Source organism: Erpetoichthys calabaricus, chromosome 18 (assembly GCF_900747795.2).
Source record: "Erpetoichthys calabaricus chromosome 18, fErpCal1.3, whole genome shotgun sequence".
NCBI classification, from domain to species: Eukaryota; Metazoa; Chordata; class Cladistia; order Polypteriformes; family Polypteridae; genus Erpetoichthys; species Erpetoichthys calabaricus.
In genome coordinates, this window is record NC_041411.2 from 61,838,358 (window position 1) to 61,858,315 (window position 19,958).

At 37.0% G+C, this 19,958-nt stretch overlaps 1 protein-coding gene across 3 annotated transcripts in view; it reads right to left on the minus strand.

The window, feature by feature from the left end:
• The window catches only part of LOC114669038 (protein bicaudal D homolog 2-like), a 116,171-nt gene that overhangs the window by 13,323 nt on the left and 82,890 nt on the right, over window positions 1–19,958 (minus strand). For all 3 annotated transcript variants that reach the window (XM_028825139.2, XM_051921434.1, XM_028825138.2), the window contains exons 3-4: window positions 7,096–7,248; window positions 2,859–3,314 (exon numbers count right to left, since the gene is read on the minus strand). In XM_028825139.2, the coding sequence (XP_028680972.1) occupies window positions 2,859–3,314; window positions 7,096–7,248 (609 nt within the window). The remainder of the gene's footprint in view (window positions 1–2,858; window positions 3,315–7,095; window positions 7,249–19,958) is intronic.

Below are 19,958 nucleotides of genomic sequence, written 5' to 3' on the forward strand. Positions count from 1 at the left end.
GCAGTCAAGCACAATAAATGTGCCCATTAAGACTATTTAATATTAGATGACTTTTCCAATGATTTTCACTTGTAGCCTTCATTTACATAATCTTAGCAAGTTAGAGGTAGTTGCCGGCGTGCTCCCATGAAGCTGTTTGTATACTGTGACATTCCCCACAACTCTCTCTGATAAAATCAAACAGGTTTGATTTTGTCTTTAGTTGTAGTGGTGAGCTCTGTGTGCATGAAAGCTGACAACCAATGAATGCTCATCTAGAAGTACAGTGCATATAATGGAGCAACGAGGAATAAGGAGTGCAGGTGTTTTAGACCTCACAAACAAAACAGAAGCTTGCCTGTCTGATGTCTTGTGTTTTAATACCCGACAGAATGGAAAAAGAAAAACAACAACCGAGGTTGGTAAGTATGACACTCCCTCACGACTAGTAGCCGTGTGATGTGACATCGGCATAAGAGACTGTTAATTGTCTAGTCTGCATCCAGTTTATCTTGTGAATCTAACAACATATTTCTTATTCCTTTGACAGAAAAATATCTTGGTTTTGCAAATATTTCTGATTTTTAAATTAAACTATGACATTAACTGGTATGTTCATGGCTTTACATTGTAAATGGTCTTTGTTAAGTGTATAAGCATACGGAGTAGTTCTGTAGACATGGTATAACTTACTAAATCTGAACAAAGCAATACTAAGTGTACCCAGTCTCTATGGTTACATGTACTCAAACCTAGGGGTATTAGTTATGCATATCTTAATTGTTTTCTTTGTTGTTGTGAGCTTGGAAAGTTTAAGACAAATAGCAGAGAGCCATGAGGATGGTTATGTGTACTGCTATTTCACTGGCTATGCATAAGGCTTTACCTGATGAGCTGTCTAACATAAGTTTTGTACTATTTAGACATCATTTTAATATACACAGACATAAATACAAATGAAGCATTCTTGTCTAGCAGCAATTAATTTATCGAAAATAAGCAGATTCACAGTATGAAAAGAAAGGCACTATTTATACTCTATAGTTTTACTAAATTATTTTATATGTTGTACAATAAATGTGGTTAAATATTAATGCATTATGTGTATAGCAAATATCCATATATCATGAACTGCTAAACACACATATTTTAATTAAGTACTACATTCTGGAGTAAACCATACCTAAGAATGAGGAAAGCAATATTTAAAAAAAGCATTAAGCACAGAGATGCTATCAGCTTTCTCAAGTACATGGCCAGAAAACTGAGAAAGTTAGTAATAAACGCATGAAACCTGTGCTTCAAAAACCAGTGTGAAATGCTTCCCCACACCATTTTAGAATGCACATAGAGAGTTACATACAATCCAGCCATTTAAACATGCTCTACAAATTGTACTATTTGTGTGGTAACATAGCTCAAATAAATGTACAAACAGCCGTGGATGTCATCTTTCTAACCTGAGAAAGTAAAATGAAAAAATCCAAATAGAACTACAGTATACAGAATGGTATGATGTATATTCAAAATGCGCTGATTATTATTTAAGTTACTTAAGTTAAGGTTACATTGAATATTTTTTGACATTTTCAAAAAGCACAAGTGTAATCTTCATAATATGTGATAATACTTAAGGCATTGTTAAAAGTTACAATGAACAAGAGAAAGTCTGGATAAATAAAAAAATAAGTATAAAGTGTATTTTAAGTGGAACTCATGGTGTATCAGTTACTGACTTTGCTTCAAAGCACAGTTACAAAGTCAGGCTTACTTTCATTCCTAATTCTGACTGTTAATTCAGTACTTCATTTGGTTATATCAGTCTAGCTATCTAAGTAAAAAGGCCTTTTCTTAAACCATAAATGTCTTCCATTTCTGTGCAACAGAGCAGCTATTTCTATGTAGCTGTATCAATATACATAAGGGGTTCTTAAATTTTTTAATCTGTGAACATCAACAAGAATATTGGTTACACACTGGAACCTAAGAAGAGGATTACAGTATTAGCATATGACAGCAGAGCCTTACATAGTCAAATTATATTCATATAAGAAAAAAGTAAATATTTTTGTTTCCATTCAAGCTTATTTCTCACATGAATATTACTAAAATAGAAAAGTAGAATGTAAATGTATTGTTAATTAAAAAAAAGTTATTTTTCAAACTGTAAGAGATTCCTAAGGTATTTCACTGCCACTGTAAATGCTCAGTGTCAGCTTTAGTAAAGCTGAGAAAAATATATTCTTTATAATGTATGCAGCATGAGAATAATTTTTGGAAGAATAGTACAGTAGTTTCCTGGATCTAGACTCGAGAAGGACACGTTCCTCAGGTAGCTGAGGACAGTCAGAAAAGGTGGGCACATTCAGAGAAGCTGGCCATAAAAGCACCTGTAGGATTTAGACACAGCACTTTAACAAAACTTCTTGCATGCCTCCCTGCTGCTAAAACCTATTGACCTGGGTGTGTGCAAATGGAATGAAAGGTGAGGCTTGGCATCTGGTGTGAATATAGACAGAAATGGCTGAAGAAGAAGATGGTATCGTGTCCAGCCACTGAAAGAAACAATGGCTCTCTTCAGGATTAACTACTACCAGCTTTGCCCAGAGTGCTAAGTCTACTCCTCTATCTCTTGCACCCCTGGATTTTTACAGTACACTAAATATAGGACAGTAAAACAAATGCCACAGAATTTGCACTTGGATGAACTCCGCTAATTTTACTACACAGTTATCACAAGTCATTATAAACATGTCTGTGTCCCAATTTTGGATGTGCCCCATAGTTTCAGAAACACTGATGCACTTAAACACTTTCCTAGACACCACATTCTACTTTGTGACAAGCGGAGGCACTGGCACTCTTTCTTAACACAATACCTGCATTAGCTGCTGCTTAAGCTTCTGAATTTCAGAGATGTTGAGCTCACTGAGGAGGTCATTGACAAGACTAGGAGCTGGCTGGAAAAGGTCATTTTTCTTTGGTGCAGACATCTTGTTCTCACTGCTACCATTGATCTTTGTAATCGTGCTGTTATCATAACCATTGAGGACATCATCATTGTTGGGCTCTGAAGCGTCGTCACTGAATTTAAGCCCATCCAGCGAGATACTCAAAGGACTGTTGTACATAGAGTCACTGATAGTCATGTAATGTGAAAGCTCCTTCCTCAGGTTGTTCTTTTGCTCCCGCTCTGTTTTGATAGTTTCCAAGGCTTCTCCCAGCTGACGCTCTGCAATTTCTTTAAGCCGGATAGCATCATCAAGCTGGCTATTAAGAAACTCTGTCTCTTCCTCCAACCTTCGAATCTCATGTTTTAAGCCTTCAAACTCAACCTGGTATGGAGAATTAAAAAATGCACTTTAAAATTTTGAAAAGTAACATACAGCAAACTTTAACAAATATCTAATCATTTGCAGGCTTACAATTGAGATTTTCCATTTTAGTTTCTTAAATGCAACCTACTTAATTAGCCTCTCATTAGCACATTACCCATAATCACATGGCTCCCATAGGATACACTTAAGAGTATCATGCCCTTCCAGTTTGGGGATACAGCATACACATGAGAATTTTGTGCTGAATAGGTCTGAATATTCCCTAGAGCTACTGGGATAAAAGTACTGGAAGCAAAAGCATACATATTTTACCTTAACAATATAGTCATCAGGTAATTGTGCCTTTTTAATGACAAAGATACCTAGATGAGTGTGTTTGAGAGAAATGAACTGTCTAATCTGAAGCTGAATGACAGCAGATGTCTGTGCTAGTCAAGAACTGCCCATATCCAATATCAAGTTCAAACACAAGAGTACTCTTAAGTCTACTTGATAGCAGAGTACACTGAGCCAAATATGACTGACTTTGTAATGCCATCTTATCAGTCTGTGTGTTACAAACACTCAGTCAAGTAAAGAACAGTGTTAAGCTATCAACTGACCGCTTCTTAGTGGTGAGCTGGTTCAGGTGGATGGAGCATCTACAGGAATGACCTGGAAGAACCAAATGAGTAGTAGCAATCTACTGGGAATGGCTAGGGGATGTCTGTTCAGAATGGTTTTTAATCTTTTACTCTCCACTGTTGGCCTTAGTAGCAGTGGTCAGTGACTGTCACTGTGGCTACACTTAAATAAGCAAATGGTAAGGAAGCTGTCAGATTAGAAAAACTGCACTCATTGCAATATTAGCAACAGAGGCTATGGATTTGACCTCAATGAGCAGCTCCTTCAGTCCTGAAATAAAAGAATCCCACAGGTTGTTTGTATAGAAAATGGAAGCTATTCTAAAGAGTACCTTAGACATCTTTTTAAATTCCTAGTAAGGCTTTTTTTGGCCTTGTCAATAATGCGTGGCATCAGTAGAAAATCAAGTACAGCAGATCTCCATTGGAGCTTGGCAAGATGAATAATACACCTTCTTATGTAAAAAAGAATAATACTAATGATACTTGGCTTTACGAGATGCTTATATAGGCAATGGCATCAGGGTACCTAGAGCACGAAAAAGGCTGCACATATATATAATATATGAAATAAGTAAACTGTTATGGTCCAACATTTTTGTCATCCTTCTAAAACCTAGAAAGCTAGAAAGTGAAGCCAATGTGAAGTTTAAGTCAAGCTTTAAGAAAAAAAATATTTGTGCATGATCATTTATTTTAAAAAAGTAGATTAAAGATTAAAATATTATACCATTTTGTAATCTATCACTCAGGTTCCTCTGATACAAAAAGATAAAATACAATGGCTCAAGACTCTGAATGTAGAATAATTATGCATGGTAATAATACATGTGGAAAGTTCAATTCACAAACATTTTTTCTTGTGTAAAAACAAGAGGGGAAAAAACATGAATTTTTAAAATTACCATATAGAGTATTAGTGTGACCACAACAAAACTGAGTTAAGCTGCATTGCACTTTTCAAGACTCCTCTCATATAATAGAAAGTACAACCCCAAATCAGAAAAAGTTGGGACAGTGTGGAAAATGTGAATAAAAAAAGAAAAAAGCAAGTTATAAATTCTCCTCAAATTTTATTTCATTGCAGACAGTATGAACACAAAATAATTCATGTTTTGTTTTGTCAACATCATTTGATTTGTAAATAAATATCCATTCTTGCCATTCAGGCTTGCAACACATTCCAAAAAACGTTGGGATGGGGGCAATTAAGGGGTAGTAATGAGGTATAATAACTAAATAATGATGTGATTTGAAACTGGTGATGTTAACAGGTGATTGCAATCATGATTCGGTACAAAAACAGCATCGAGGAAAGGCCTACTCCTTTAGGAGCAAAGATGGGCAGAGGATCGCCAGTTTGCCACCAAGTGCGGGCAAAAATCTTTGAAATGATGAAGAAAAACGTTTCTCAAAGACAGATAGGAAGAGATTTGGGCATTTCTCCCTCTACAGTGCATAACATAGTGAAAAGAATCAGGGAATCTGGAGAAATTACCGTGCGCAAACCTAAACTGAATGGCCGTGATCTCCGAGCCCTCAGACGGCACTGCATTAAAAACCGTCATTCATCAATAAATGATATAACTGTGTGGGCTCAGGACTACTTCAGGAAGTCACTCTCAAGCACTACAGTACGTAGTTACATTAGGAAATGCCAGCTAAAACTGTACTGTGCCAAAAGGAAGCCCTACATAAATAGTGTCCAGAAGCGCCGTCGACTTCTCTGGGCTCGGAGGCATCTGGGATGGTCCATTGTGCAGTGGAAACGTGTATTGTGGTCAGACGAATCGGTTTTTCACATCTTTTTTGGAAGAAATGGACGCCGTGTGCTGCGGACCAAAGAGGAAAAGGACCAACCAGACTGTTACCAGATACAAGTCCAAAAGCTAGGGTCGGTCATGGTATGGGGTTGTGTCAGTGCCTTCGGCAAAGGTAACTTGTACTTCTGCGATGGCACCATCAATGCTGAGAAGTATATCTCAGTTTTGGAGGAACAAATGCTGCCTTCAAGATGACGTTTTTTTCCAGGGACGCCCATGCTTATTTCAGCAAGACAATGCCAAATCACATACTGCGCATATAACAAAGGCATGGCTGCGTAAGAAGAGGGTGCGGATGCTTGACTGGCCTGCCTACAGCCCTGATTTGTCTCCTATAGAGAATGTTTGGCGCATTTTGAAACGAAAAAAGCGTCAATGAAGACCCCGTACTGTTGCGCACCTAAAACGTTGTTTGCAGGAAGAATGGGACAAACTAACACCTGCAACACTTAGTCACTTGATTTCTTCAATGCCTAAACGTCTTTTAAGTGTTGTTAAAAGACGGGGGAACTGTACAAAGTGGTAAATGCTGTACGGTCCCAACTTTTTTTGAAATGTGTTGCAAGCCTGAATGGCAAGAATGGATATTTATTTACAAATCAAATGATGTTGACAAAAAAAAAAAACATGAATTATTTTGTGTTCATACTGTCTGCAATGAAATAAAATTTGAGGAGAATTTATAACTTGCTTTTTTCTTTTTTTATTCACGTTTTCCACACTGTCCCAACTTTTTTGATTTGGGGTTGTATATGGACTAAGCTTTACTAAACACCGTAACAACAAATAAGCACATCACCAAGTATTCTCTTTTGGAAAATATATAAAATTAATTTAGCTGTCAGTCCCTGTGAAGAACAGCCTGAGGCATTATGCCTAGCGATGTATCATTTTCTCCTGACCTCTCGTATCTACGTCTAATGAAAATGAAAATTAAATAAAAAGAGCTAACAGGGGCCAGGGTCAAAAGATTTACTGAGAAAAGGTATAGGAGCATTTCCTCAGCATGTTCCTCACAATATAAAAGTATTGGGACTGCAAAATTCCTACAGTGAAATTATATTGAATAGCCAAGCATAAATTACATGCACATTCTTACAGATATGGAAAAATAAAAACAGAATGCTTGTTAAAGTTTATACTGTGTTTTTCTGTCAAATTTAAGTTGTCAGAGCACTGCTGTGTTGTCGATGCTACAATTTAAAAACAGAAAAAAGAAGGAGGCAAAAAACTTGTGTAACTCCTGCAGTGTCTGTCTCTCTAAATAGAATAAACTACCACCAAACTGACATGTTCTTTACCCCTGCAATTTCAGGAAAGATGTTATCCCACCTGATTTTGTCGCAAGATGGATACTTGTTTCTGCAAGGAAATGTTTTCTTCTTCAAGTTCTGTATAGTCTTGCAGAAGGCGAGTCTCCCGAAATTTGTACTCCTTGATGTCATCACGCAAGCGGGTTCGCTGCAGCTCCACCACCTGATTGTTCTGAAATTGAATAAAACACAGTGTTTCACCTAAACTCTTCCAGACTGTTATGTGTCAGGCTATAGGTATAAGAGTTCACATCACTGAAATTAATATATTATTTACAAAAAAAGACACATTCTTTTTACCTGTGTATTCTTCTTGTGACTTTACTGTATAGATTTACTGGAGATGAAAACAAATGCAAGATACAACACAGTGTTGGCCATTTAGGAAGATGGTACTTTAAAGCATTCTACCAGTGTGTTATTACTTTATAAATAAACAGAAATGAATATTTTAGGATAACTAAATTGTTCTTATTGTCCAGTGTTTGACTAAAAATCATTGACAAATTCTGAATATACTAAAATAAGCATCATTCAGGTTTGGTTCTTTTGTTGCACTAGATTTTGGTGGATTTCCAGTTCCCTGTGACCCAGAACTGGATTTATGGAGTTTGAAAGTACATAAATAAATAAATATTTGCACATATGATATGAAAGGCAAGATAACAGATGGCTGCCAAGGAAAAAATAATGTCCCGACAAAGTTTGTAAATGCACATATTTTCTGCATAAGAAATAGATAAAGGAGACCTAAAAAACATTGCCTGATAACAGGGGTGAAAAAAATGATCCCTTAATGAGATTAACATATATAATTAAATTTATTATGTCTGTATGGTTATGTATGTGTTTTAACTTCAAATGGAAGAGGCCACTGAAGAGCAAAACTAAAGGATACGAACAAATGAAACAAAGCAGTAAATAGCAACATCAAATGAATTCCTTGTTTTAACTGAAGACATTCCTCTTTTCCTTTTTTGTAGAACTTATTCTGTAAACCATCTGCAAACTAATTGGAATTGGAATTGAGGGCTACATGTCACCCTTAGCTTGATCATTAATGAGATTGCCAGGATTAGAATCACCAGTCACAACATGCCAATCAGACCCCGAAAGAGCAGCAAAAGTGGTTTTGTCAATTAAACCACAAAAAATTTACATTTGATTTTCATCATCATTTCTGCCAGTAAATTGCATTGGGAGACTGGCTAGTACCGGTAACAAAAATATAATTAATTAATTTTTAAACAATCTTCCAATCAGGCCAGTTTACATGTGCTGTCTCTAGTAGTTCAAATAGCTGGTTCCTCACATAGCCATTGTATAATCTATGTGTGATCAGTCTTTTGGACATCTGTGTTGATCCACATAAATCAAAAGATACCACAAGTGCCACAATCCACAATGTCATTCACTATTTTACATTTATCATTCAGTGACTGTAAGTGCATTTGTAATAAAACAAGCAGGTTCTGAGAAACACTAATGTAAGCTATACAGGGTTTTTATTAAAATCCTCATATCCTCAGTCCTGAACAGGCTTCCAGGCGAGTAATGACACTTGAAAACATCTGCATTAAGAAATGATGAAAAGCTGTTCATAGAGCTAATTTACATAATTAAATATGTTACTGATTGATTACAAAAGATAGTACCACAAAAGAAATTTAAATGGAACATCTAACATATTAGGAATTGCTTTCAGTTAATGATCTATGGTCATCCCTTCTTCAAGCCACACACATCTTGCTCTAAGAGCCAATTCAAATCTATATAACTAGAAAATGACTGACTGTAGTATTTAAAAAAAATAATGAATATCTATATATATATATATATATAAAACTGGAGCAGAGGATTGATGAGGTTCTTCCTAAACAGTCACCTCACAGTTCATAAATTGTTTTAGGTCAATAGTGTGCATTTCCTTCTCCTGGCTATTTAATACATTTTTTTAGCTTTCTTTACCTGTTATATTTAAAGTCACCATTTCACCCAAAGTTTAGAGCACAGGAGGAACCATACAAGGACCTGCATGGGTCTCTACTGCGTATCTAGAGCAGCAGTTCTGACAGTCTGATGTCCCAGTGGACATCATGTTTTAATATTCACATCCAGTTCCTACTGTGAAGGGAAAGGAATTTCTCATGAGTACATTCAACCTTTCCCCTTCAAAAAAATCAATCTTATGCAAATGTGTATATCTTAATCACATGTGCACAGTAAGAATGTTGTAGTACACAGAATACAAAATAAAAACAAAATAACACAAATGCACAACGTTCAATTGTCAAGAAAGTGGACAATCATAATTATCTCTGTAGATCTGCTTTGGGAGCAGATGGTTCCATTTTGACACCAATTATCTCCACGGCAGGGAAGACTATATTGAAAGGAATCACAGAAATAGATAACAAGGGCATTAATAATGAAGACAGACAACATTTTCAAGAACATTAAATTTATATATAAAAAAAGACCCCTTGTTCAAGATAGCAATGATGCACTAAGTGAAATGTGATCTGAAAAAGGCCAAGGAATCACACATCTCCCAGAAGACCACAAATGACTTCACAAATCTGCCATAGTGTTGACTGAAAAGGCTACACTGAAATGTCCTTCAGAAGGTCAGCTGTGTGCCTCTGTGATGTCAAAGAAGAACTAAATGGCATGGAGGTATTATTAGACAAAAAAAAGCTAGAATGGAATTTCCTGAAATTAAAGGCATGATAAAAATACTATTCATGTGAATATTAGGGTGATTTGGTTGAAAATATTGGGGTGATTTAGCAAAATGTATAAAAACTCAATGCAGCAGGCAGTCTCCAGAGAAATTAAGCATCTACAAAAGATCGATCATACTACTCAAGGAGGAGACACAGAGAATCATTTATGCAAATGCTGACAATCGCATTAGAAACAGAACAATTAGATTCACACAATAGTTCAGTTCACTTCCTATTAGCCTTACAGAGTTTTTTTTCCCCATCTATTTTTCAAAACAAGTACAATGAAGTCTTTAAAGGTTCATATTTATAAACACTCTCTCTTCCTATTCCCATTTTACTATTAAACTTTGGATAGCCGATAATCTATAGATAATGACTAACATTAAAATAAACAAGCAGAGCAAAACTTCCCATTTGAAAGCCATTTAAATAGGCAAAGATGTACAGTAACCCAGCCAAAGGGGATGCACAAACCAGTGTGTTTCTTCGTGCTGGTCTCAAGCCTGCATAAATGGGGAGGGTTACGTCAGGATGGGCATCCTTCAGACAGACGAGATTAGACAGGAGTCCCCGTGGACTATGATGTTTGCTGATGACATTGTGATCTGTAGCGATAGTAAGGAGCAGGTTGAGGAGACCCTGGAGAGGTGGAGATATGCTCTAGAGAGGAGAGGAATGAAGGTCAGTAGGAACAAGACAGAATACATGTGTGTAAATAAGAGGGAGGTCAGTGGAATTGTGAGGATGCAAGGAGTACAGTTGGCGAAGGTGGATGAGTTTAAATACTTGGGATCAACAGTACAGAGTAATGGGGATTGTGGAAGAGAGGTGAAAAAGAGAGTGCAGGCAGGGTGGAATGGGTGGAGAAGAGTGTCAGGAGTGATTTGTGACAGACGGGTATCAGCAAGAGTGAAAGGGAAGGTCTACAGGACGGTAGTGAGACCAGCTATGTTATATGGGTTGGAGACGGTGGCACTGACCAGAAAGCAGAAGACAGAGCTGGAGGTGGCAGAGTTAAAGATGCTAAGATTTGCATTGGGTGTGACAAGGATGGACAGGATTAGAAATGAGTACATTAGAAAGTCGGCTCAAGTTTGACGGTTGGGAGACAAAGTCAGAGAGGCGAGACTGCGTTGGTTTGGACATGTGCAGAGGAGAGATTCTGGGTATATTGGGAGAAGGATGCTAAGGACTGAGCTGCCAGGCAAGAGAAAAAGAGGAAGGCCTAAGAGAAGGTTTATGGATGTGGTGAGAGAGGACATGCAGGTGATGGGTGTAACGGGACAAGATGCAGAGGACAGAAAGATATAGAAGAAGATGATCCATTGTGGCAACCCCTAACGGAAGCAGCCGAAAGAAGAAGAAGATGTAAATAGGCAAAGATGTCTTTTTTGAATACTAGGGGGCTCCGCCCCCTGCACGCTTTGATTGCCTTCCTCCGGGTTTGGTTTACCAGATATATAATTTAAAGAGATTGTTATTGTCATGGGAATTGTTACATATGCATTATTTTCACTTTTACTTTAAAACTTCTGTTAAAACAATATTTTGAATGAACTTTTCTTCAAGATCGCAGTGAATTTTGATTCCGTGTTTGGACTTACATCATGACAGCGCAATGTATATCTGCCTGTGAGTGAATATCGTTTTCTTTCTGTCTAATAAATAAAACTACTTTCTCAAATGTTTGTCCATGCTCTTTCTTCTTCACTATGTCATTGACGTGTCATCTAGACCATATAAAATTATTGTCCTGATAAAATTTATAAGATCTGAGAGCGCAGGAAGTGTGTCTGACAAAAGCATTCACATGACTGAGGTTAGATGACTGTTTTCTTGTTTGAAAATAGTTGTAAGTAGGGAGTGACTTCAAAGAATCTCATGTGAAAAGTCTCATACCGCAACAATGTTTTTGGAAATCTTTTAATTCTCGCTGGCAGCACAAATTAGACAATCTACAAGTCTCTGACTTAAAGTTTAAATCCGAACAATATATTCAATCTCTTTTCGCTGTTCCATTATTTTACAGAGCAATAATGTCTGTTTGTTTGTGCTAATGTGATCTTTCCTATCCTTTTTTTGAGACTTTGGAATTGTCGTACTTCCATTATGTCTAATCTGCTGTGAATGTGTACCGCGCCAACATTTTTGAATTCTTTATGACGTTCTACAGTACTTTGTCATCTACTCTGTCCTTTATTTCCGGCCCCGGGTGTGGTTAAATCCCTCTCTTGCGGGACGTATAATGCTGCTCGCGTTATGAAGGGTGAATGCACGCTAAGGAGATGCGGATAGATCAGCTGCTGTCAAGCTGCATGTTCTGCTTGTCGCGCTGCACGTTGATCGTTTAAAAGCCTGTACAGCAATTGTCCTTTTGCCACTTTGTGTCTCTGCTGCTCGCGTTGTGAACTGGGGGGGGGGGGGGGCTTTACATACGCTAAGGAGATGCACTTGGATCATCTGCTGGCTTGCTGCTGTTGCTGCTGGCAAGCTGCGTATTCTGCTTATCACACTGCGCGTCGATCATTTAAAATCTTGTACAGCAGCTATCTTTTTGTCTCACTGTTTCGTCTCTCATGACGTCAAAGTGTCTTCCAAGAAGATCACATCTCGTCTCCTTTCCAAAATTTTCTTCTATAATAGAGAGACGTTTCATGGAAGCCAAGTTAACTGAGTAATATCAAGTACATATGGCATATGTATCACTATAGCACTCTCTAGAAGGATTCACTTTGCATGAAAATGATGAAATTATGTTAAAGAATGTTTTTCTTTTAAGCATTAACAATATACAAAAAACAGTAAGGTAGTGACAGAGAAATTGTGATATGTTTTTTTGATTATTCATGCTGACTTACTGATTACTGAACCAACTACATCAAGTTCAAGGTCATGGGGGCTAGAGCGCAATCTGGCAACATCAGTTGGAGACCAGAAACTATCCATGGATGATTTGCCCGGTAGTTGTAGGGCATTGTAATAAGCGGTCTGTGGCGTAGAGCAGGTTTTAAATAAATAATCAAGTTTCAGGAAGTGTGCAGGTTCAGATGTGCCCATGATGGCACTGCTCTGGGGCTGACTGCAGTGCTTGGCTGATTGCACACTCATGTACAAATGTGAGTGGATCGGTCAGGTGCCACATTCACACCTTGGAGTGGGCAGAGGGTCACATCTGCACCCCGTCAGGCCATATAAAGAAAGCCTACAAGGAAGGGAAAAAGGGAGAGCGATCAGAAGGAAAAGGCAAAGGAGAGAACAGATGTTAAAGAAGAAAGAAGGAGCAAGAGGCAGAAGAAGGAGAGCAGGAGGGCCCATGTTAAAGTAGGATGTGCTTTAAAAGGACAAGGTCTGTCTCTGGATTATTAACCTTATTTTATGGATGATTTACTTGGACTGTTTTAACCTCCACAGATTTTACAGATTTTATGGATTATTTATTTATTACTTTGCTTAGAATAAAAAGACTTGTTCGCTGTACTTTAATTTGGACACTGTTTGGATCTGATTGATTTTAATAAAGGCACTTGAGACTTTTTACATGTACACCTTGATGCACGTGTGTATCCTCATTTGCCCAGTTCATCTCAGTTCATGACTATTGATGGTCCAAGTTTAAGAGGGTCCCAGATGCACAGGGAGCATGAAGCTGACCTGGGCTGTTTCAAATACACAAACCTTTGCATACTCCAGCCAATTTTAGAGTTTTCAATTTAACTAGCACACACATTTTGGTATATGAGAGGAAAATCTGAGTTCTCTGATAAAAATGCATGCTGGCAAAGAATGTGTAAACATCATATCGCACAAGAACCTGGAATAAAATTCACAACTATGTAACTATGAGGCAGAAGTGCCGGTCACTTATAAATTATACGAACCTATTTACTTTACGGAATATTAAATGGTTTATGTTGTTATTTAAAACATGCAACTGCATAATAATAATGATGTCTATAATAATAAAGCTATAAAAAAAGAAAACTTTACTACACCAATGAGTAGATACAGTTTATAAACGTGTCACATTAATAAGCATTTATGAATATATTTTGAGTTATTTTGTGGTTTATATTAAAGGAGAATTCATTATGAAGGTTTGTTCTCCATGTTGATTGTTTTGACAATGTTTATTTCTAGTTTTGCATTGTGTTCTGTTTGGGTATGCAACACTTGTATTGCATCACATGGCCTTGGTTGGTACTTTTCTGATGTTGCTGAAACTGGGGTATATGGTGCCATTTCTATTGTGAATTATCCCTCATTTATATAAGAGAACAAATTCTTAGTGTTGGTTAATTTTTCTGTAAAGTGGGTATTGTTTCAATTGTTGAACTCTTTTTGTCTTTGCTCCTTGTTGTGCCCATTAGTTTTGGTTGTTTTCCTGACAGTCTTTCTGGCTCTGACCCACCTTTTGCCACTTGACTACTACTTTGCCTTATGTTGTCATCTCCTGGTCAGTTGAGGTGCTCACAAAATTCTTTGACACATCTATGTAACAACAACAGGAAGAAAATACCAATGGATGCAATGTCAAAACACAGTGGTTAACAAAATCTCACGTTATCTTTGGTGCACCTTGCACTTATTCATAAAAGGATGCTGGCTATAAACTGAAACAAGTTTTGAATGGAGTCCACAGAAAGTCAGAAATATGCAGTATACAAAAATGTATTGCTTTCCAAAGAATTGATTTATGAAGAACACGGGTTTGAAATACTTTTAATGCACATTTGGTTTACTTTGATTTAATAGGCATATACTTCTTACAACTGACACTACAGTAGATTACTCTCTCTCAACTTTGACATAACCTATTTACCAGAATGAAACAATCAAGACCAGAATTACCATATTTCATAAGCACTTGCAAACAAACCATCAGATGCACCATCCCCTAAAATTATTTTACATTACCCTGATGAATATATAATGATTAAGTGTGTTTTCGTTAAACTACCTGTTTGTGGGACATTAGAGAATAATGACTAAATCTGTCATTATTTTGTTGTAGTGATGCTTTGTTTTTACAAGCTTCACCCAATTCTATTAAAGGAAAACTATGCTGTTCACGGGAAAAAAAGAATAAAGTAATTATACTGTATATGGGAGTCAGTAATCAAACTATCCATTTATCTAGACTATCCATGTCTAGGGGATACAGAACTTAATTTTAAATTGTCATAATGTTGTTACAACACAGGTCCTTTTTTCTGTATTTATCTCTCTCTCACATTTTTAACAAGTAAAGTTCTCCAGATTATGGCATCCTGACTGCAAACGAGCCACAGAATATAATGTCAGCTTCGATGGACTTTCAGCTCCGACACGATTGCCCATGGAGTATCATGGCAGTTGACTGCAAAAACATAAACTGATCATAAACTTTGAGAGGAGGAGTGCCTTTTTCTCTTTTTATATATAGTTATGGAGACTGCTAATCTTTGCACATTATGAACATTTCTAAAATTCCTCATTTCAAAACATATCTTTATAAGCACATTTTTTTATTACCACTGTGTGTTAAAGTTCACTAAAGATGACAGTGTGCAGAAGATACAAGTGCAGAGGTTCACCTTACTAGAACATCCATGTTCAATTGTTTCCATCTACATTGCAATGACTCCTTCTTGTTTAGTTATATCAGAAAAGCTCATAAATAATGACGAGTGGGTTGGGAGTTTTGTTGAGAGATTAAAAAACGCAGCAGCTGATACAGATTGCCTTTAGGGATCTTGAGATGTACATTTTTCAGTTAGTGAATTCATATATATGAATCCTTTAGTAAACACAGGAACATGAGACAACTTCAAAGTTTCATTGCCTACATGTAACAAAAGCAAAGTTTGTGTCCAGTAATATAGACTAGGGCAGCTATACAGCATAAAGGAAAACATAACCAAATTATGCCCATCTGGCAAACACAACAGATGAACTTAAGATACATGTTTAGCCTGACACAATGTAAGGAAATAAAATGTCTGTCTAAAATATGTATTTGAATGCAAGTTTGATCATTTTTTTATCTGTTTCAAGGTTACTTTCACTTGTTTAGCTGAGCAATATGTTGGTTAGGGTAATTAAGTGGTGAACAATTTTTAAACATATTTTTAAAGACAGAAAAAAAAGGGGAACAACAGGATAAGAAAAGTCCCCATCCAATGACATACCCCCAAACCTACAACCCCCACTCCATTTGGAGATGGCCGAAACAAAAAAAATGGTGCTTGCAGTAAGGATGATATTGTGGCTGGAGAAGAGAATTAATATGATCAGCTGAAACTTCTAAAAGAAATAAGTTGTAAAATATGCTCCTCCAAAAATGTATTTGACATTGGCTTTGCTTTTTCCAGCAAGATGCCAGGATGATCTTAGCAGCTAAAGAACTCATTGAAGTCAGTTTCCTGTTAGAGGATGACAAGGAGTAAACAATGAAAAATCATGAAGGAAAAAAAACTGTGGAGAACAAGGGTCAAAGACATCTAAAATGAGTGAAAGGAAGGTGGAAAGAAGGTCCACAAAGATGGGGCAGAAGGCCAGGACCAAAATATATGAAAAAAGGAGCCATGCACCTTAAGGTCAGGGGCAAAAACCCATTACAACATCTTTTTAAAGGAGTTGAACAAAGCATATGAACAATTTTAGATTGAATAAACTGGCAATTGGACTTTTTGGAACAGTTTTTCACTGAATCCCTGTTTAAAGAAGAAGAGAAGTGCAGATATGAAACCCACTTAATTGTAATAGTGAGACGGTTTTTACCATCATTCAGGAGATATGCGTACAGCATTAAGACAGGTTTTAATTGAAAACTGGTTGTTGAAACAAAATTGAAAAATAAATGAGATAAGATGGGGGATGATAGACAGATGCTGCATGCTTTGAGGACCAACCAAAGCTGCATGTAAAAGAAAAAAGTGCAGGAAGGTAGAAAAAGGAATGTTCAGCAATCATTCTACTATAGCTCATCATGCTCAAAGTCGTCAGAAGTCGTCATCAACAACTCATTTCAGATGGGCATGAGTGATTAAGTTAATGAAAAAAGAATCAGGTAAAGGAAGTCAATTTTAACAGTGTTTTAATTTACTTCAGCAAGAGGTTGTGGAGATCATTATGTACCTACACTTACTTTCTTCATTGTAGATTCTTATAAATGTTAGTGGCATAGAAATTCTATCAATTCATACTCTACAGCAGCTCTGGATGAAGCTGAATGATACTATATTTAACCACCATAATCTGTGGAAAAACAGCACATTGGGAACTAAAATAAAAAAAACAACAACAACTGCCAAACAACAGAAAAGTGGTTAAGGTCTAATGCTTTAATGTGACAGAAAAAACAAATGTGGGGGCTAAAAACACTTGAATCTATTATTACATTTTTTTTGCTAATCACCTCTATTGAGAGTAGTGTTCAGGTGCTGACAGATGTTCATCATATCCACTATTTAAAATACAACTGTAAACCATTTGCTTGTTGAAATAACCTGTCTCAAGCTAAATTTGAAACCATAGACCAATGGACTAACCAGTAATTAAAATTGTAAAGAGTATTTCTCCATTTAAAGCACCCAAATCATGAACTCCAACAGCTTACTATGAGACAGCAGAGCTATTGCTGCATCACTGTGTACCTCATTTGTTGATTAATATATTCACATTAACCATGTCCTTAAAAAAACTAAGGAAAAAATAAAATTTTTGGAACTTATTTTAGTAGGATAGTGTATCCATATTTTGGTACATAATACCCCCTTATCTGGAGCTACCTCTTAACCGCCACCAAATGGCAGTAATACAGTTAGGTCCATAAATATTTGGACAGAGACAACTTTTTTCTAATTTTGGTTCTGTACATTACCACAATGAATTTTCAATGAAGCAACTCAGATGCAGTTGAAGTGCAGACTTTCAGCTTTAATTCAGTGGGGTGAACAAAACGATTGCATAAAAATGTGAGGCAACTAAAGCATTTTTTTAAACACAATCCCTTCATTTCAGGGGCTCAAAAGTAATTGGACAATTGACTCAAAGGCTATTTCATGGGCAGGTGTGGGCAAGTCCGTCGTTATGTCATTATCAATTAAGTGCATAAAAGGCCTGGAGTTGATTTGAGGTGTGGTGCTTGCATGTGGAAGATTTTGCTGTGAACAGACAACATGCGGTCAAAGGAGCTCTCCATGCAGGTGAAAGAAGCCATCCTTAAGATGCGAAAACAGAAAAAAACCATCCGAGAAATTGCTACAATTGTTTTACGAGTGGCAAAATCTACAGTTTGGTACATCCTGAGAAAGAAAGCAAGCACTGGTGAACTCAGCAACGTAAAAAGACCTGGATGTTCACTGAAGACAACAGTGGTGGACGATCGCAGAATTATTTTCATGTTGAAGAGAAACCCCTTCACAACAGCCAACCAAGTGAACAACACTCTCCAGGGAGTAGGCGTATCGATATCCAAGTCTACCATAAAGAGAAGACTGCATGAAAGTAAATACAGAGGGTGCCCTGCAAGGTGCAAGCCACTCATAAGCCTCAAGAATAGAAAGGCTAGATTGGACTTTGCTAAAGAACATCTAAAAAAGCCAGCACAGTTCTGGAGAAACATTCTTTGGACAGATGAAACCAAGATCAACCTCTACCAGAATGATGGCAAGAAAAAAGTATGGAGAAGGCATGGAACAGCTCATTATCCAAAGCATACCACATCATCTGTAAAACACGGTGGAGGCAGTGTGATGGGTTGGGCATGCATGGCTGCCAATGGCACTGGGACACTAGTGTTTATTGATGATGTGACACAGGACAGAAGCAGCCGAATGAATTCTGAGGTGTTCAGAGACATACTGTCTGCTCAAATCCAGCTAAATGCAGTCAAATTGATTGGGCGGTGTTTCATGATACAGATGGACAATGACCCAAAACATACAGCCAAAGCAACACAGGAGTTTATTAAAGCAAAGAAGTGGAAAATTCTTGAATGGCCAAGTCAGTCACCTGATCTTAACCCAATTGAGCAGGCATTTCACTTGTTGAAGACTAAACTTCAGACAGAAAGGCCCACAAACAAACAGCAACTGAAAGCCGCTGCAGTAAAGGCCTGGCACAGCATTAAAAAGGAGGAAACCCAGCATCTGGTGATGTCCAGGAGTTCAAGACTTCAGGCTGTCATTGCCAGCAAAGGGTTTTCAACCAAGTATTAGAAATGAACATTTTATTTCCAGTTATTTAATTTGTCCAATTACTTTTGAGCCCCTGAAATGAAGGGATTGTGTTAAAAAAAAACTTTAGTTTCCTCACATTTTTATGCAATCGTTTTGTTCACCCCACTGAAAGTCTGCACTTCAACTGCATCTCAGTTGTTTCATTTAAAATTCATTGTGGTAATGTACAGAACCAAAATTAGAAAAAAGTTGTCTCTGTCCAAATATTCATGGAGTTCAAAATCTCTGTTTAAAGTTTTTTTTTCTGTTTTTCTCCCATGGCTTGAAAGTAAAGATGTCACTCAGGCATATGGCCAAATTTATTTGGTGATTATTTCATGAATATTTAAAAAGGCTGTTTTGTTAATTCACAATTGGTTAGTGGTGGGCGGTGATGGGGAGTAGCTAAAAGCATATACATGAACAAAGTTGACTTCGGATTAATAAAGGAACTTGGCGTGGCATGTGGTGTATGTATGATTTTATAAATATGATTTTATTTGATGCATACAACATTTGAGCATAAGTAAAATTTTAATATGGAATATAAGCAAGGTTTTATACACAAGGCCTGGGTCTTGCATAGTAGTGTGGATGAAGAAAGAGAAACTTTTCAAAAACACTGACTTAAAATAGTCTTGTGATCAGGCACAGACTTCAGTTTTGTTGTAAAAATTCCCTTTGTTATTTCATCTTAATTATGGGAATAGACCATTTTTCTAAGTCAGCACTGGTTCTGCACCTTGAAACAATGTATATATTTTTTCACAGGACTCACTATACTGTATTTTACAGGACCTTGTACTCACTTGTAACCTTTAAAAGCCGTTGTACTTTATCGTCTGTTCCAGTTTGTTTTTTCCTTTCAGTATTTTGATTTCCTTCAGGCTTTGTCTCTAAACATTCCTCATGTTTGGCTGACAACCTGCTCATTCCAAGTAGAAAATGTCAAA